The sequence below is a fragment of the Pempheris klunzingeri genome, chromosome 3, assembly GCF_042242105.1.
Source record: "Pempheris klunzingeri isolate RE-2024b chromosome 3, fPemKlu1.hap1, whole genome shotgun sequence".
Classification (NCBI taxonomy): domain Eukaryota; kingdom Metazoa; phylum Chordata; class Actinopteri; order Acropomatiformes; family Pempheridae; genus Pempheris; species Pempheris klunzingeri.
Window position 1 is genome coordinate 18,093,364 of NC_092014.1, and position 18,861 is coordinate 18,112,224.

Here is an 18,861-nt window from a genome sequence, read left to right on the forward strand (position 1 = left end):
ACCAGGGACCAATGACGGCGCAGGGAGGGGCCAAGCTGTGTCCAAATCTCGCGAGATCCAAGTACACACACCTTCTTGTGCGCTTCATAATCGGCACATCCGGGAACTTCAGCTTGCGACACGTCCCCGTCCCTTTCTGGGGTAAAAAAAAAAAGCGATACTAGCCATAGACTGTAATGTAAAATAGTAAATGCTAAACAACGCCAAGTGTGATCATAATTAGCAAGTGTGAATTAGTAATTGCTTAATTTAGAGCAACTAACATGGAACAAAAGGAACAAAAAAATTAAATAAAATATTCGAGACATTCTGTCTTAATTCTGTTTAATAGAGACAAAGACAAACATTTATCCCAAACCTCCCACAATGTAAATACCACAGTCACACAGATGTGATCATATGCAAGTACGATTTCTTTACTTGCCTTGGAAATACTGAGGAGAGGAAAAATAGTTTCTTGGCCTTTAAAACGAGGTACAGAATGGCCACACATCCAAATATACCAAAACACATAAAAATATCCACAATTCCTTCTTGGGTCACATTGACCCAAAAGTTCATTTCCATTAAATGTTCTGTTGAGCAGAAATATTCTCCCCGACTTGTAGTTGTACAATAATTTTGCACCTAGAAGAGATGGAAAACTCAGGCAGCTAAACATTCATACTATCTTTCTGGTTTCCAAACAAAAAGTCCAATCAGATGTTATCGGCAGCAGAAATGTATCTGGAGAGATAGTTCTTGATCTCAGAGATGTGCATGGTCTCTCTGATGGTGGTGTCTCTGCTGCGGACGTGAAGGAGGCCGCTCTCCAGCGTGTTCTCACTGATCACCACGGTGAAAAGCACTCCCATCTCATCATACCTAAAATGCGCAGACACGGAAACACACTTCACGTCTACGGCAAAGAAACACTGCAAATTAGTTCCTAATGAGCAGCTTTGCCTCCATTATAACACTTAACACTTACTTTGTGTTCAGCTGCTGAGTTTCGAGATACCCAGGCCACGCAGAGATCTTAGCCTCCATCAACTCCAGCAGGAGCCCTTCACAAATCTACAGAATAATTGAAAACCTATTAAACTAGTATGATCAATGCCTTCATAATGAACAAGTTCAAATACTTCAGTAGTGATTCTATCACAGTTGCTTAGAGCGTTTTCACCCAACACGTGATTAATACAGATTTAACCAAGATTAAAAACGAATCATTGATCTGTGCTGTTGATACACATTTTTCTTACCTGCCTCAGCTCCACAGTGGCTCCCCTGCCAATGTCTAAAGCCACTTTAACTGGAGTCAACACAGGATGCAACTTCAGAACCTGAAATCAACAGTGAACTAAAAGTCAGTGATGGACACACAGAGTCGCATCACAAAAAATGTGGAAAGTGTCAAGTTAGAAGGTGAAAAGAAAAGAAGGAAATTAAGCTGTAACCCTCCAGCTGACCGTCTGCGGGTCGGCTGTTGGTCATCACCTTTGTCCGTTGCTGCCTCTGCCTGCTGTTTTCTTTCTTGACCTGCTGCAGCGAGTTGGACAGAAAGGCCATCATGCCGCGGTCCATGTTCCCGGTTACAGAGACGACGTCAGGAACTGACTTACGACCATCTCTGTACTGAAAGACAATCAACGTCACATGTGATCACACTGAGGAGAGGCAACAGTAGTTAGTGGCTGCTTGTGTTTCTTCTTCAAAGGAGAAGACATTTAACACAATGTTTACTTCAACAGTCCAAACTGTGACCTTAAAAATTCCATTCCAATTCCATTCCACAGAGCATCGATAACGCAACAGAAGGTGCCTATACTTTACCAGAAGTAGTACAGTATGTACTTAAGATATCACCAAATGAACCTGCAGTAACTAACATCACCCTAATCTTCTGACTTAGTGTTATTTGGCTACTATTTACAATAATTTCTCAAGCATGATTGATGAATTAATGTTGCAGCTGCAAAGCTTCTCTAATGTGACTTTTGAGCAGCTTAACCAATGAAAAGAAAACTGACTGCAGACATAGAAAACTAAAAGACTAAACTGAATAAAAGAAGCAGACTGACCTGTAGTTTGGAGCGGGCATCTTTGTGTATCTGCATCAGCTCAGTGTCTCGTCTGCTCCACAGCGTCTCCAGGGGCTCCTGTCCCCACGGGAAGCTGTAGATGATCCTCACGCCACGAGACGCCGCCTCCAGCTCGTCCTCTGGGACGTCACTACTGCTGAAGTCTGACGGAGACAGGGCGAACTGGAAGAGACGGTGGTTGACTTGATTTCATGTAATTGAAGTTATCTTAATGCAGTAATAATCTAAATATGCACTCATTGACTTGACAGTCAATCTTCTCAGACTTAGACTTAGACTTCTTTATTTGATCCCCCATAGGGGGAAATTTTCTTGTTACAGCAGCAACAATATAAACAGGGAGAGTGAAAAAACAAAGCAATAGAAAAGACAAAAAATAGCAAAAATAAATATAAATATAAATATAAATATATGGATTGTGATGAAATGAAATAAATATTTACACCATAGGATATTTACACTTTAGACAGGAATGGAATGACATGGATGGTAGGCAGTATATTAACATCAGCCAGTGATGCTGGTGTTATAGAGTCTGATGGCTGATGGGAGAAATGACCTGCGGTAGCGTTCCTTCTTGCAGAGTGGGTGCCTCAGCCTGCTGCTGAAAGAGCTGCTGAGGGCCCCCACAGTCTCATGCAGGGGGTGAGAGGGGTTGTCCATGATGGACTTGAGTTTTGTTAGTGAATGTATGAATGTTGATTTCTGGAACTCAAGTCACATCATCAGCTGCTTTCTGGGGGGAAAAGGTAGCGTTTGGTAGCCATACATGAAGATCAGGGAGTGTGTTTTTCAAGAGGCTTCTCACCACACCTCTCTAACTGAGCCAGTTCACCCAAAACTGTAAACAATAGTTAAGTATGTGTACTTGAAAACGTTTTCTTTTCTTTTTTTTTTTTTATATAGCTACAAACATGTTTTGAGGGAGATGCCTCAAATACTCACTTTCCTCCACCACTTCAGCCTCTGTCGGGCCCAGTGATCCAGCCACTGGGAGGAGGTACGAGGAGAGCAGAACCACACCAGAGATGTCTGGGTGACCTGAGCTGGGCTGCAACAAGAAAACCCATCACATTGTTAAATTAGAATTTTAGTATTACCTTAAAATGTCTTAGACCTGCTCAAGAATAGTGACTCTCCCTCATTGTGAGAGTGGCCAGATAAAGACAGGATGTGCAGGTCACTCTGACATGCACAGAACAAGGGACTCTGCCTTGTCTTGAGAAGCAGATAGATAAAGATGGAATGTACCAGACTGTCCTTGACTGTAGGAACCAAAAGTTTGTTGTGTTGTGCACAACATATTCTAAAGTTATGACTATATATATATATCTATATGTATATATAGACACACACACACACACACACACACACATACACACACACGCCTACGCAAACAACATCCACAACTGTTAGATTATTATAAGCATCACTTCAGGGTCGTGCTACTTGTGACGCACGAACCCCAACGGCCAATTAGACACGGTTACGTACGGTACTCTGTCCAAGAACACTTTAAAAGCAGACGTCTACTGAGTTCGGGGCTCCTCTGACCGAGCTCCCACGAGAGCTCTGTCACGAGCTCAGCGCTGCACGTACTTTACCTGTGACCTGAATAAACTGCTTCTGAGATTCTCTGGCTAAATTCTTGGGCTGTCAAAACAAGGATCGGGTTTAACAACATGATCATTACAGTAACTATACACATATTTGTTTTAGCTGTTAACTGTTAAGTAGTAGCATCTTTTTATGAAACACACAAAAGATATAAACACAAAAGAATAGAAAAATGGGGCCAGTTTGCCCTCTAAAATAACACTGTAGAAGAACATGAATGCAAACAACTATTGGCATCATAACCGTCAAAATATACACAATCACAAGAGATTTTTTGACTGACTGTAAGAAAAAACACTTCATGTTCGCTGGAATTATTCAAAACACAAAAACAGCAGACAGCTTCAGTCGTGCACTCTGGTCTGTATCTGGAAATAGCCATATTAACCAAAATGACGTATTCTCATCCATCTCTCTGGATACAAATATTTCACTTTCCTACTGACGACCTTTTCATAGGATGAGCAGTCAGTGAGTTGTACATATTTCTAAGTAACGGTTTAATGATTTATTAAAGATATGGAATTGCTTGGCGATTGAGAAATATTGAATATGAGGGAGCAAAATATTTGTCTGAAAAGTGTTCAAAATTTTATCTGGAGAATCTGTAGTGCAAGACTGAACTTTTTCAGACAGACAGACAGACGACAGACAGACAGACAGTAGATGAAGCCTTACCAACCAGAGCCATCTGGGGGCTGGAAACACAGGCCGGTCTCAGCCAGGCCGAAGGGCAGCTTCATGTTCAGCAGCTTAAACGAGGGGACAAACTGCTCCAAGGCACCTGACAACAAACCACACTGCTGCTGTTTTTGTATATTTGTCATATGCACTAAAATTACAATGAAGCACTCATTGGACATGGAAGTCTTAATTCTCAGGCTCCCTCCAACAAGGCTCATACTGTATTTTTAAAAAGAAAAGTATACTAGTGCAACTATTACTTGTCAAATCATACCAACTGTGGGTCTCTCTACCTTGAAGAAAGTCAGTTCTCACAGATGGGGACCTCTGCAGGAGCGCTTGTACCTTCTGCATGAGCTCCTCCTTGCTCAGTTCTTGCTGCTGAAGTATTTGTTTTAAATGTTCAGACTCAATAACCCTCACTTTACCCCCTCCATCTATTGCAGCGTCCTTGCTGCTGCTCAGAGTGTTGATCCCCAGCACCCGGGCTGTGGACCTGGTCACCGAGTGCCACCACTGCTCCAGCAGGTTTCTCCTCAGCTCCATGCCCAGAGGTCCATAACTGCAGCTCATCCCACGCTGAAACAGCTCCACATTAGTCTGCCCGGGGGAAACATAGTACCTGTCCACGCAGAGCTGCAGCAAAGTCCTGATCTGACCCAAGTCCTCACTGGGTGATGTACCACTGTGCCTCCTGGTATGCTGCAGAGCCGCTGTTTCACGGCACTGTGAGCTCTTTAATATGGATAGTCGCCTTGAGAGGACGTTTCTGACACAGTACGTTGGCATGATGAGTGGTGGCTGATGGTTATAGAATAGATTGTCTATTGAGGAGATGAGTCCTCATGAGCAAACATCTCCTCCTCACACACCGTTACCAGTAGAAATACACCTGGAAGACTGGCAGACGTAAGAGGAAATAAATCAGTTCAAACACTAGCTAGGCCCTTAATCTAGCAGGAAACCTCCCTTAAAGCAAAAAAGACGGTTAACTGTCTCTGTTGAACATAAAAATACAGCCTCAGGGAGGCTGACTTCTTTACCCTCCGTCTGCTCAGCGTTGACTGCTAGCATACTTTAGCTAGCTGACAGAGTAAACGCGAAATGCTACAGCCTGTCGGTGCATTTAAAAGAGAGACAGCTGCTCGCTACTGTTGGCGCTCAATTTATGTTATGTTTGAAATTCACAGCAGTTACATGTGATGTACGATGCGGAAGTGGCATCTGTACATCCGGGTTACGAGCTCTTCTGTCACGTTGTGCTTCCGGTTTTTCTGAGACAACCAGACCTCAGTACATTTTAACATATTTAATATTCTGGAGAACTTTGTTAAAAAATGTGTCCATTTATTCAGTTAACTGTAAATCTTTCTATATAAATACTTAAAAAGTATTTCCATACAGATTGTGAGTGTTGCTTGGTAGCGCTGACACACTACAGTAGTCCCAGTCTTGTAAACAACTTGCTGAAACAATTTTAAATATCTCATCTTATTTTAGATATTACATGAGAATCTAAAGGCTGTTCCAAAGACTATATTTGTAGTTTTTAAATTTGCCTACAAAGTATCTTACAATGGGTGGCTTTTAAACTGAATGACATAAAGGTTAGTAAAAACCCCAAATGAGCAGAATAAAATAAAGAAGCCATGAGCTCAGTGTTTGTAATGGTAACTGCAGCCCTGAGCAAAAGTGACATTAACTACAGTGTGGCTCCAAAAATGTGGGGAAAGGACATCAGGGGTTGCAAACATCCATGATGCCTAATTATATGTGGATTGCTTTAAGGTCTGGATAATGTAGTTTTGTGATACATCTATGCAAACTGTGGCGTCTTTCATTCCTTCCGATGGCTTAGCCTATGGCTTATCAATGGCTTATCAATCACGCATTCCTGATATTGTAAAGTTCATACACGTGTTGTTAAGAAGCTTGACGATACACAACAAAACAATTCAAGTTCTAATAATTCTTCCCACACAAAAAACGCAACACGGTCCCATTTTCTTGTTTTTATTTAAAAGGGCCACACGCACCCTTTTTATATGATCTTCATAACATCACTTTAAACATACCACAAACTGAAAACACTGCATTACCTAGTAAAAATAAATTACTGAGGAATGTAACAAAAAACAGTCAAGGAAAAGTGCAGCAATCAAAGTTGCACTATAGGAGACGTGTCTATGACTCCAATTAATGCTCTGGGTTTACTGAATAATTCCAACCCTGCTGTAAGCAAAACAAAAGTTAAACAGTACAAAGGATAATCATCATAATAATAATCATAATCATACTGTAAGACCTCAAGACTAAACAAAAATCATGTTGGTTCCATATATTGTGCGTATATTATATCTACTGTGGGAAGGGTGGTGGCATGGGGTAGGGCACCATTGGTGGTGGGGGTGGCGGCTGTTGGGCCTGTGGAGGTGGTGGCTGAGAGTTGAATGGGAACGGCGGGTGGTTCATGCCATTCTGAGCGGCCCTCTGCATGGCCCCAAACTGAGGGGGGCCCTGGAAGCTTTGGTTGCCAAAGGCACCCACCTGGTTTGCTGGAGCACCAAAATTACCCTGTCCATTGCTGTTGCTATAATTGCTTCCTCCATAGCTACCACTAGAGTTACCACTGTTGCCTCCATAGCTGCCACCATTTTGGGCCTTATTGCCACCAAAGGCACTCTTTGGCCCATTGCCAAACCCTCTATCATTGTCCCTGTCCCTGTAGCTATTACCGCCAAAGCTGCTCCTCCCACCCCCAGAATACCTATCCCGACGGTCATCCTTGTAGCCACCTCTTCCCCCCCTTCCACGACCTGGATGAGACGAAGACAAGAGAGGGACAAAAGTAGAAGAGAGCAGACTATTAATACATCAGATCTACGACAACAAGGCAGTGGTACTAAGAGTCACCAATAACATAAATAAAGCCCTTTTCAGCCCGGATCATGCAACACTGTTGGCCTTTTGTCTTTCACACACCAGTGGCTGTCACATAAATGTACTTATGGCTTGACTTCAAAAACTTGTTTTGGCACAGAAGCCATGATTAATGGCTGGCATAAAAGCTGTTTCTTACAATGAATCTCCCAATAACCATACTCATCAGTTTCATAAGACAATGACAAGTCAAAGATTGTATAATTACACCCAAACCATCCAGGATATAAGGGATAAGTAGGAGACATATAATCAGTGACATAAATAAACTGACAAATACAATTAGCAAGGGACTTGTTCATAAAGTCGAGCCAAAGAATGAATTCACATATCTACTAAAATGTGTATTATTGTAAACAAGTTTCAGATGTTACCTCCTCTGTCCTCTGCCATCTGGATCAGCTTGGGGTTAATGGCCTGGTTGGCCTCACGGAGCACAGAGATCAGGTCACTGGCCTGTTTCATGTTGTTAGGGGTGAAGAAAGTGTAGGCTGTGCCCGTTTTTTGACTTCGGGCTGTGCGTCCAATGCGGTGGATATAATCCTCGGAGGAGTTAGGGTAGTCATAATTGATGACAAATTTCACATCCTCCACATCTGTGAAAGTGTTGCAGTGTGGCAAAACAAAACATGGAGGCCACACAGGATTTTGCACACCACAACAGCCAGATCAAAGGGAAAAGTTAGCAGCTGTGACGGCTGGGGAAGAGAAAGGTCATTAGGCTGTGGAGGAAATGTGTTAAAACAACATAAGATTGTGTAAACATCTACTCCATGGGAATACTACTGTGGGAAGAGAGAAACGATGCACACTCCAATTGCTTACCATAATCAAAATGATCCAAAAGACATTCACTCTCCCTTTATGTTAACCAAGGGAGAAAAAAAAAAAATGGATTTAAGTCTTACCATAAAGGAGTATGCATTCACTAGTCCTTTCCCAATGCAGCGAAATCCCGCACAAATTGTCAAGTGACATCCAGGAGCTTCTACGCAGTTGGGCCACGATATGCACTGGGGCCTCCTCGTGTGCCAATATAGGACCATTCAGTGGTACATTTTTGCAGGCCCGTTTTCCCAGTACACTCTCAAAAGAAGCTTGACATTAAAGGCCGCACTGCACGTCTTGCCAAGAGAAAATAGACCAAGTACTAATTTGAACAGGGGCCCCTTCAAAAAAAAATGAAAAAGGCCCAAGCATTGAACCCTGAGGGACCCCTCACCGAGCACAGAACAATTCCCCTGCCCCCTTCATCAGTCTCATCAAGGCAAGATCTTCCAAGAAGCCAGTGTTCACTTGAGAAAATGTCTCTCGTTGGCAGGTCTCGACATGACTATAAAACGCAGGCGAGGGAGGAACTTTGGTTTGAGCTGTCTCACTCTCTTTCTCCTCTCACTAGATGTTCCCACTACCCCCTAAACACATGTGCCAGGTCTCATCAATTTTTCAGAGACAAATAAAAGATTTCAAACTGCTCTCTCCATTTCAAGAAATCCAGCACTTTGACGGGAAAAGAAAACAACTGAAAGCTTAGACAGGCTCACAAGCACCCATGCTATGTGATAAATGCTCCGAAAGGTAACAATTGTTCCAAATCTCAAACAAGTGACTTGCAATACAGCGCTCTCTAACACAACAGCATGCAAGGCAAAAGTCACAACATCAAGCAAATCCTTTTTTTTTTTTTTTACGTTTGAGTTGGAAACAGCTGGATGGCATTTGTCAGGTGAAATCCATGGACAGAGAACAGATGTGCGTGTATTTCAACAACATATCAGAGACAAAGGCTTAGCCACGCAGCCTTTTGAAGATCACTGGCACACAAGAGCTTTCACCTCTCTATGCCCACTGGGTGGCAAGCCAGTTGAGCACTTCCAATATGTCATCCTTCTCCCTCTCGAGGCCTGGGACTGTCATGCCTAGCGCCTGCCACAAAGACTCCACCTTCAGGTGAGAAAAACTCAGAAAATGCATAGAAAAGTTAAAGAAAGCAAAACCACTTTCTTTAAAATAAGTGTAACACTGATAAGAAAGTGGTGATACTCAATGAAATACTGACCTAAACCACGGGAAGCCACATCTGTAGCGATCAGGATTGGTGCTTTACCGTATCTGAACTCTGAAGGGAGAGGGACAGTGTTTCAGTCAGTGACGGAGCGGCCTGTGAGAACGAGTCTTAAAACATTTATTTTTTTCAACTGTAACATGTCATTTGTTTTATTAAATCTCACCATTAAGGACCCAATCCCTCTCCTGCTGGCTCTTGTCTCCATGAATTCCCATTGCTGGCCACCTGTGACAGAAAGACTGAGCATTAAACACTAATGCAACAACAAGTCGGAGCAACAGCCATCATTTGGCTTGGCCTGTTCTCTCTCCTCATTTGAGGAGATAAAAAAGGAGATCTTTACCCATCTCTTCTCATCCTCCTGGTGAGCTCATCACAACGCCTTTTGGTCTCCACAAAAATTATGGTTTTGTTCTCCTTTTCACTCATTATCTCCTCCAGCAAACGGATCAGTCTGACAGGAGAGACAAAAAGTAGGTTGGAGCAAAACTTAGTAAATGAAGTCTGTCGCTGCAAGACACATTATGTTTTTACCGGCTGACAAAAGTGCCCTACTGATTTAAAGTACTGTTACATATAGATTTATAGATTTTAAATTGAAATACTAAGTGAAGCTGACACAACAACAGTAATAGACTTATTAATATTTAATAATCAATTTTTCCTTTAACTGTTAGCTGTATGGTCTCCATCACATCAGCTGACTGACTGGCGCTAATAAAGAGGCAGAAATAATCTACTCACTTGTCTTCCTTCTCCATGTCACTGCAAACATCAACTATCTGCAGGATGTTGTGGTTGGCACTGAGCTGCAGTGCTCCAATGTTGATCTGGACGTAGTCCTTCAGGAAGTCCTCAGCCAGCTGGCGGACTTCCTTAGGCCAGGTGGCACTCCACATCAGGGTCTGGCGGTCTGGCTGGTAAAGACAAAACGGAGGACTTCAACGTAAATGCAACATTCACATTTACTGAACTCAAAACTTTAGGAATGCACCAGTCGGGTGTCTATTAACACTACCATATTCAATTCCTTTCTCTGAACCAGTTGTGTATCTTGCCAGAGTCAAAGCGTGTGGCGTGTGGGTAATGGCAATGTCTGTGGTGAGACAGTTTACTCTGAGGTCGTCTCAATAACAAGTCAATTGTCTGCAAAGTGAAAAAAAACTACTAACTCACCCGAATTTGTTCCACTATCTTGCGGATCTGAGGTTCAAATCCCATGTCCAGCATGCGGTCGGCTTCATCCAGCACCAGATAGGTGCATCGACGCAAATTAGTCTTACCACACTCCAGAAAGTCAATGAGACGACCTGGTGTAGCGATGCAAATCTCAACGCCTTAGAAAAAGACAACAAAAAAACACAGAAAAACAATGTTATTGCATATTTAAACTTCAAACTAGTCAAACCTTGATGATATACAACTTCCTAATAGCAAAGAGGAATCAAATGAATTGACTAATATTTACATGGTGAGAGTTACAAAATAAGCATACCCCTCTCAAGGTCCCTGATTTGAGGTCCTTTAGGTGCACCACCGTAGATGCAGGTGCTCTTGAGACGGGAGGCCCTGCCGTATTCAGCAGCCACTTGTTGCACCTGCTGAGCCAGCTCACGGGTTGGTGCCAGCACCAAGCACTAAGGAAAGATGGAAGCAATTTTTAAAAATCCTATTTATTTGTGTACTGTATCCTGCAGATCAAATAAATAGGACACACACATGCAGGTACATCTAAAAAAAAAATTAGAATATCATATCATATCTCATATCATCAATTTAATTTTTTCCTCATTATTTCATTTGAACAGTGAAACTTTAATATATTTTAGATTTATTATGCATAAGATTAAATATTTCAAGCATTTTCCATTCTGCAAACCCGTTTCAGGTGCCAAGTCCTGCTGGAAAAGGAAATCAGCATCTCCATAAAGCTCGTGAGCAGACGGAAGCATGAAGTGCTCTAAAACGGCTGCGTTGACTTTGGACTTGATGAAACACAGTGGACCAACACCAGCAAATGACACAGCACTCAAAATCATTGCTGACTGGACTTAAAGCAACTTGGAGTCTGTGCCTCTCCACTCTTACTCCAGACTCTGGGACCTTGATTTCCAAATTAAATGCTGGACTGTGGACCACTGAGCAATGGTCCAGTTCTTGTTTTCCTTAGCCTACGTAAGACGCTTCTGACATTACTTCAGCTTCAGGAGTGGCTTGACACTAGGAATGCGACTTTTGTAGCCCATTTCCTGGACATACATGTGTGTGTGTGGTGGATCTTGATGCACCGACTCCAGCCTTAGTCCACTCCTTGTGAAGCTTTTCCTAGTTCTTCAATCGACTTTGAAGACTTTCAATCCCTGTTTTTTTTGCACACCTTTTTCTACCACACTTTGCCCTTCCAGTCAACTTTCCATGAATATGCTTTGATACAGCACTCTGTGAACAGTCTTCCCCATGATAATGGTCGTGTGTACTGAACCTGGCGAGATTCATGGTATTTATACTGCATAAATGGTGATTTACTCAAACTTGACATGAAATATTCCAATATTTCGAGATTCTTTTGTGTTGTAGGCCATAATTATCAAAATTAAAACCAAAAATGCTTGAAACATTTTAGTCTACAATATACAGTTTTCACTTTATGAAATAAGTGACAAAAAATGTTTAACCTCTCCATGATATTCTATTTTTTTAGATGCTCCTGCATTGGACAGTTACAATATCTAACTACAATCTCTAGATGGGGCCAGGTAACTTCACCACAATCAAGACAGAATGATCCCAGCAGACCAGGGCCACAAATAACCATAACCATTTTAACTGTCTCAGTAGAGCATGCTTTACTCGTGCCACGATATGCCAAGCTGCGATTATAAACAATTTATCTGCCTCCTCCTTAAAAAGGAACCAGGTGAAACACAAAACAAATACAAACTTTACTTAAAACAAACAAAAAGATAACCAGTTAACTGGTTTCTTGTTTGCATGACACACCATACTGAAATTCAGCCAAGAGCCAAATATTTAGTCACACACAGAGCGATACATCAATCAGTATGACAAGAAGAATGGCCATTGTCTGGGCTTTCAGTTACATTAATGTGATAGCTTAAAAGTAATTTCCTGTTCTTCAAAAATTGGACTCAAAATCATCCTCAAGACAACAGGATCACACGGTAGAACAAAATCATTTCAAGTGTACTTACAATGGGCCCATCTCCATGCTCCAAGAATGGCTGATGTTGGATGTGCACAATTGCAGGCAGAAGGTACTAAAAAATAAAAATAAAACAGGACTGAGCTCTAAACATACATTTTAATTCATAGTGCACACGGTCATACTCGCTTGTGTGCACTAGCAGTCAGTAGCTCCCTCAGCATCATCAGGTGATAACATTTTATTTTTAAATGGCTATTTTTATATTCACATTATTCTGTTGAACTAAGGGCCAATTAATTCTGGGCAACAGTGTAATGAAAAAAAAAAAAAAAAACTCTGCCAACTGAGAGGCACAAAAGATTACTTCTGGCAGAGTCCTGTAACTAAATTGGTACAATAGATCAGAGTAGCTCAAACAATACAGGATAAATTGTCCAACCCATTTCTGAGAACACCACACTGCCACAATTGCCGTGCTCCCACATCTACAGTATCAAACCAGTTCCTTTCCTTATTTAAGGTTGCCAACAATGTATATGAAGGTCCAAAATACGCTACAGACTTTAGATCTCAAGATCACATCCGGGAATAAGTGTTACATCTTAAGGACCCTGGGAAGTAAAGGTGTCAACAGATTTATCTCATACAGGTGCTGCGTAGAAAAGGTCTCAAAAACCATACAAAAATACTTCACTTACTGCAAGGGTTTTCCCAGACCCAGTTTGAGCGATGCCAACCATGTCTTTTCCACTCAGGGCAACTGGCCACCCCTGAGACTGAATCGGAGTCGGTTCAGTCCAGTTCTGTTTGCCAATAACATCCATTACGTAGCCTGAAAAAAATGGGATATGCAAGCTAAATTATTGAACAGCAAAGCTTCTGATAATAACACATTATGCTGAAATATTTTACATATTTCAGCAAAGAGGCAAAAGACCATTTAAGATTATTTGTGTGGTGGAGCATGAGTTCATACTCACTTGGAAATGCAGCTTCATGGAATTTTACAATTGGTTTGGGGCAATCTCTGCCTTTGACTGTAACTTCTTTGCTTCTTCGGTATTGTTCAACCTCTTGCTGGAATGAAGAGGAAATAAAAAAAAGTCTGTCAACACGCCTATATACGAGCCACAATGAAACAGCAGGATACGTTAAAAGGATTGTGTGACTTGCAATGTTTGTTTAGGTACCAGACATTCTAGTTTGCCTCATTATTTCAATTCAATCCAATTACGATCCACCTACAAGTGGTCTGCGCGTGGCATCTGGATGCTCCTGGTAGAAGTTCTTTTGAAACTTTGGGAGCTCATCGAGGTTCCAATGCTTCTTTCGCAGCCTCTCACCAGGGTTGCCAAACTTTCCTGGAGGAGGTCCGCCCCTATTGCCTCCTCCACCACCACCAAAACGAGGGGGTCCTCCACCATACCTTATGTAAAAGAGAGGGACACGTAGCATAAAGCGTACCCAGAGATGGCACTTATTAATGGGATACTCCTCTACTTTATCACACAAAATCAACTAACTAGTTAAATTAGTACAACTCTGCCTGTGAAAACAGTTTAGTTTAAGTCAAGTTTTTAAAATAAAAATCAAATACCCTGATGATTTGTATTGACATCATCAGAGTGGTTTGACAGATGAAAACATGCTATTACATGAGAGGAACCATAGAGTTCAGTGTTGTTGTTGCTTGATTTATACTCGGGATTTAATGTCAGAGTATTTCAGCCACTGTGCATTGATTTTGACTTTTCTTTCTTTCATCAGTCACCAAACTTTAAGGACATGCAATGCTAAAATCACTGGAGTCCCACTTTGATGCTTACAAACTTTTCTGGATTTAATTCCTCTCTTCCCTGCTTTCCAACACCAGATAAAGAAATCACAAGTGGATGAGAAGGCTTTAAATTTGCAAACTGTTTTATAAACAATTGTGAAAGAGGACACAGTCTTCAAAAAGGGAAACAATTTAGATCTAAGAGACCAAACTTGGATCTGAATTGAGCTTTATTACAGACACTCGGCATCTCAGGCGTTTTTCCATAACATCTGTCATTGCTGGTAGTTTGCTACAAATTGTTAGTTAATGCAGCCAACCCATATTCTGCTTCGACAGTAACAAATCTACATCTCACAGTCTTAGATGTTGCCACACACTGTTAGACACTCACCAGTGAAGTTACATAGTGAAAGTTAACCTGTCAGATCACCTGACTGACGTGACCTGCGGGAGCGTTATGGGGCTCAGCTTCACCACCAATACGAGACACTCCAGGTTTTACTCTTGCTAGAAAACGGGTCGTTAAGAAAAATTGGGTCTGTGCGACACAAATCTTCGTGTCGGAAGTGTCTCCGCCAGAGGAGACACCACTGCGTCACATAGACGGCTAACAAGTAAGCCGCCACCGCCGCCGCCGCCGCTGACACGGAGCCGCTGTTAGCTGCCATTTTACCTCTAATCGGCAGGGAAGCGGAGAAAATCACAAATACGGCAAAGCAGGGTCGCTTCAATGCATAGAATCTCTTCTTAGTAATGATTCAATTCACCGGTGTAGCTGAATAACAACGAGTAGCGACATAAACTAGACGACAGCTGAATTGTGTTGAGCCCACAGCCATGACAGCTCCGCCGCTAGCAGCCGTATGCTAAACTGTTCATCTCGGCTAACGTCGAGAAACCCACAGTCGACACTTGGCTTACCCTCTATCTCTGCCGCGATCTCTGTCTGAAAATCCAGGCATGGTGTAGCAGAGTACCGAGGCAAAAAAACAAACTCGTCTAAATCCCTTTGGCCGCTCAAAAACAACAGATCAATCTAAGAGATAGAGTCGGGACAGTGAAAACAAAAAGAAAATGCCGGCAGACAACCGTCTGTCTGGAGGGACGGATGTGACGTCAGCCCAGGCGGATAACAGCGTATCAATGCGCGTCAGACAGCGGCACCCCCTGGTCCTATTTTATTTCCACACACGGGTATTCAGTCGTGGACGAAGGTGTGGTGACCACGAGTGAAGTGTCTTGGCAATATTTATTTATTACCTTGATGTATTTATTAACATATCAGTGTAAATTTATTGTCATGGGAGTATCAGACAACTGCAACTGATGCAACTGATAAAATGTACATTTTGTGAAAAGGAATAATGGATAAAAAACATGAACAGGTCAAGAGTGAGACAAAAATAAACCAAAGGAAAATCAGGGTTCCGTATAAATCCTGACTATAACAGGCTATGTGATAGAGAGAGCTCAGTTGTTTTTAGTAATAGTTTTATTCCATAATTATTTCTTGAAGTCACATACAATTAGCCAGAAAAGGGTGCTAAATCTTATCCCATTGTTCTTTCAAGTGGCTCTTTTGTTATATTTCATTTTCTCAATCTATTCACTTCTTAGTTACCAAATTATCTCAGACACTACTAAACAGATTTGAGTCAGATTTAGTGGAGGATTAGGCCAGAGCTAAGTAAAAAATGGTCTTATGAATAAGACTGGAAAAAGTGTTCTCTTTTCTCTTTTTATATTTAATATGCCATAGTAATTTAGGAGCCATATTCCAATCAAAATGATGTGGTATTCTGTCTGCAGGTGGCTCAACAGAAACATAATCTGTTTAAATGAGCCATATTTGTGTTGCCACGAGTCTTAAAACTTGTTATAATTCATTATTGTATGTACATCAAATATTACCAAAAATCATGGCGGATGGAGCATCAGCTGAACACTGACTTTTTTTTCTCTTTTTTGTGGTTACTGCTAGAACACATCCTGCCAAAAGCTGGGGCCTACAATTCACTCTTGTCACTGAAGCTTTTTTGTTGTTGTTGGGTTTTACCCTTGTAACACAATCTTCCTCAACACACTTATTGCTGTTGCAGTGATGCTGGGTTAGGTTTGAGAGTGAGGTGACCTTTTTAATGGCGTGACTTTGAATGCCACCTTAACGTTAGTGATACCAAGTCATTACTGACCCAATTGTACTTGAGAGGAGGAATCTGACTGACCCTAAAAATACTGATATAGATAGATAGATGGATAGATGGATGGATAGATAGATGGATAGATAGAAATGATTTATTGAAATAAAGGAAATTCAGGATATATGTAATCTATACTTTGGCAGGCGGAGAGACAATCAGGCAGTAACAAAGTCTCCAGTGTAACAATATATACTGTAAACATTTATTTGAAAGAGAACTGCACTAATGCAGTTAGTTACAGCAGTAAGAGAATGTGTAAACTGGCTGTATGCAATAAATTATTGTGGCACACAACATTTTAACAAATCCCACCAATATCCATCGTCATCTTTTCTGTCACAGTCTTCATTTGGTTTATGTAAAAGATATGTGACATACTGGTACCTGCAGGGACAAAAAAAAATAATAATTTCACACAATGAACATTACAAAACAAGGTTTTCAAATTTTCTTCATTTAGAACATGCAAACCTATGTTAAGGAATGGCAACATATGAGATTATTATAACCTTGTTATAACCCCTGTCATTAATCTTGTCCTCTTGTGTAAAACTACAAAAACACCATGATTAAAAGAATTTGATACTAAACCTGCAATGAATAATACACCATCTAATGTGCCTACAATAGCAGGCATTTAGAACAGAAAATGTAAAGATAAGTTGAATCACTGTTAAAGACTAATGAAAATTTTATTAATAGTTACTTTAGAAGCATTTAGCTTAACATAGCACACTTAAGAGTTGCCTATTTTAATCTTTTACAGACGTTTTAGCATTGCACAGGACACAGCATATGTGTTCACTGCTATTAAAACTCTCCTTACTCTTCATCCAGTATGCCCGCTCTGACATGATACAACCTGGTAAAAGAAATCACTACAAAATGTTCTAGTACAACAATACCAACACGTACTGGTCAGCAGCGTCCCATCCACCCATCCCCATTTCCTTTCTTTATCAGGGATATTCAGACCAGTCCAGGCTTTTACCTTTATTAGGCTTCTTTCCTGTGATTCAAAGGGAGAGGCATTTGAATGAGCCCCAACACAAAGCAGTTTTACTCTATTAATTAGCACTGCTATTATCTACTGTTTTTTTTTTTAATGATTGCTTTGGCTTACTTTTCACATAAGTGTCCTAAACTATTTACTCTTAAAAGGCCCAAACTGATAAAACTCGAATCACATGTTCAGTGCTCAGAATACAGACACCTGAAGTTAGCATGTTGTCAGCATTTTGCCTGAGCAGCATTGTGATACAGTTCAGGTGTGTGGCTGTGGTGGAAGGGCCAGATCTGTGCTTTGTTTTGGACAGAAACATCTGGAACAGATTGTTTAGTTTCACACAGGGAGGTTTAGTCTAGTATAATAAATCCCCGTTCCCCGAGGTGGAACTACACGTTAGCAGTGTGACCACCTGTAAAGGGCGTACAGTCAGGGACTATGAGTGCACCTCAGCCTACTTCCTACTTCGACTAACATAGACATGGATTAAGTTGATCAGGATTAAGAATGACACAAACAGTTTGAATAGTGTCGTTTTGTTGTCTGAAATGTTGTGATTTCTGTTTTGCTCATTTTTGTATCTGAATAGTTGCTCTCTGCTTTCCATCTCAGGGACACCACACGTCACAATGTGGCCTTTAGCCGACACATTACAGATTACTTATAATGAGATAAATAATGTATTCTGAAATCAAACTACTCAAATCTACTAAACACAACAATATAATATGATACATTTTACTCACCGCAAAGTTTCTCCCACACATCATCTCTTTCTCTGCTGAGCTCAGTGTTATTGGCTTTTAACTGGTCACATATTTTCCTTAGATTGTGGGTATCTTCTAATATCTGATTTCTCCAGTTGGCTTTGTCTTTTTTCACTATTGTAACAAGACGAACAACAAAAATTGACATTCCCACGTGTTAACATATCATTACAATCGTCATTTAATCAACAACATGCGAACTGAGGCATTTCTAACACGAGACAAAATTAGGAAAAACTTACTTTGGACCCCGAGGCAAATGATCCCAGCCAGGAGGAGAAGACACACAGCACCTAGAAACACTGAATCACTTCGGATATGATTCGTCCTCCCTGAGTTTTCACTGACCACAGACACTTAACAAACAAATAATCATCACAGACACAGATCTTTTAGGATATTGTAAAATACTACACTCATGTCTATATTACTATTGTAAACTGCCAATCATAAAATACCAGAGGGAAGAGGTCCCATAACTAACAACTAACCGCACAGAAATCTTAACATAAACTGAAATCCGAACATAGAAAATGAAGATGCTTGTT

The 18,861-nt window shown here is 41.1% G+C and overlaps 2 protein-coding genes across 2 annotated transcripts; both read right to left on the reverse strand.

Moving 5' to 3' along the window:
- Window positions 1-367: 367 nt before the first annotated feature.
- Window positions 368-5,523, reverse strand: polg2 (polymerase (DNA directed), gamma 2, accessory subunit). Its single transcript, XM_070827812.1, has 8 exons — window positions 4,679-5,523; window positions 4,380-4,485; window positions 3,030-3,135; window positions 2,064-2,246; window positions 1,480-1,617; window positions 1,245-1,325; window positions 971-1,056; window positions 368-864 (listed from the first exon to the last, which is right to left on the reverse strand). The coding sequence occupies exons 1-8, from the start codon at window positions 5,172-5,174 to the stop codon at window positions 699-701; spliced, it is 1,362 nt and encodes a 453-aa protein (XP_070683913.1). The 5' UTR covers window positions 5,175-5,523; the 3' UTR covers window positions 368-698.
- An 859-nt stretch (window positions 5,524-6,382) lies between these two features.
- LOC139225229 (probable ATP-dependent RNA helicase DDX5) lies at window positions 6,383-15,434 on the reverse strand. Its single transcript, XM_070856197.1, has 13 exons — window positions 15,261-15,434; window positions 13,805-13,985; window positions 13,540-13,636; window positions 13,258-13,391; window positions 12,606-12,671; window positions 10,889-11,030; window positions 10,570-10,730; window positions 10,138-10,310; window positions 9,737-9,847; window positions 9,557-9,618; window positions 9,385-9,444; window positions 7,700-7,921; window positions 6,383-7,201 (listed from the first exon to the last, which is right to left on the reverse strand). The coding sequence occupies exons 1-13, from the start codon at window positions 15,299-15,301 to the stop codon at window positions 6,744-6,746; spliced, it is 1,908 nt and encodes a 635-aa protein (XP_070712298.1). The 5' UTR covers window positions 15,302-15,434; the 3' UTR covers window positions 6,383-6,743.
- Between the last annotated feature and the right edge of the window lie 3,427 nt (window positions 15,435-18,861).

Bases quoted from the DNA above. Each gene is read 5' to 3' on its own strand.
- polg2 (XM_070827812.1), bottom strand. From the start codon at position 5,174: ATGCCAACGTACTGTGTCAGAAACGTCCTCTCAAGGCGACTATCCATA. The intron at 3,136-4,379 runs GTAAGGCTTCAT...TTCTTGTTGCAG, and splicing joins CCCCCAGATGGCTCTGGTTG to CCCAGCTCAGGTCACCCAGA. The intron at 865-970 runs GTAAGTGTTAAG...TGCGCATTTTAG, and splicing joins ACTCAGCAGCTGAACACAAA to GTATGATGAGATGGGAGTGC.
- LOC139225229 (XM_070856197.1), bottom strand. From the start codon at position 15,301: ATGCCTGGATTTTCAGACAGAGATCGCGGCAGAGATAGAGG. The intron at 11,031-12,605 runs GTAAGTACACTT...ATCTTTCCTTAG, and splicing joins AGCATGGAGATGGGCCCATT to TGCTTGGTGCTGGCACCAAC. The intron at 9,848-10,137 runs GTGAGTAGATTA...CTCTCCTGTCAG, and splicing joins GACATGGAGAAGGAAGACAA to ACTGATCCGTTTGCTGGAGG.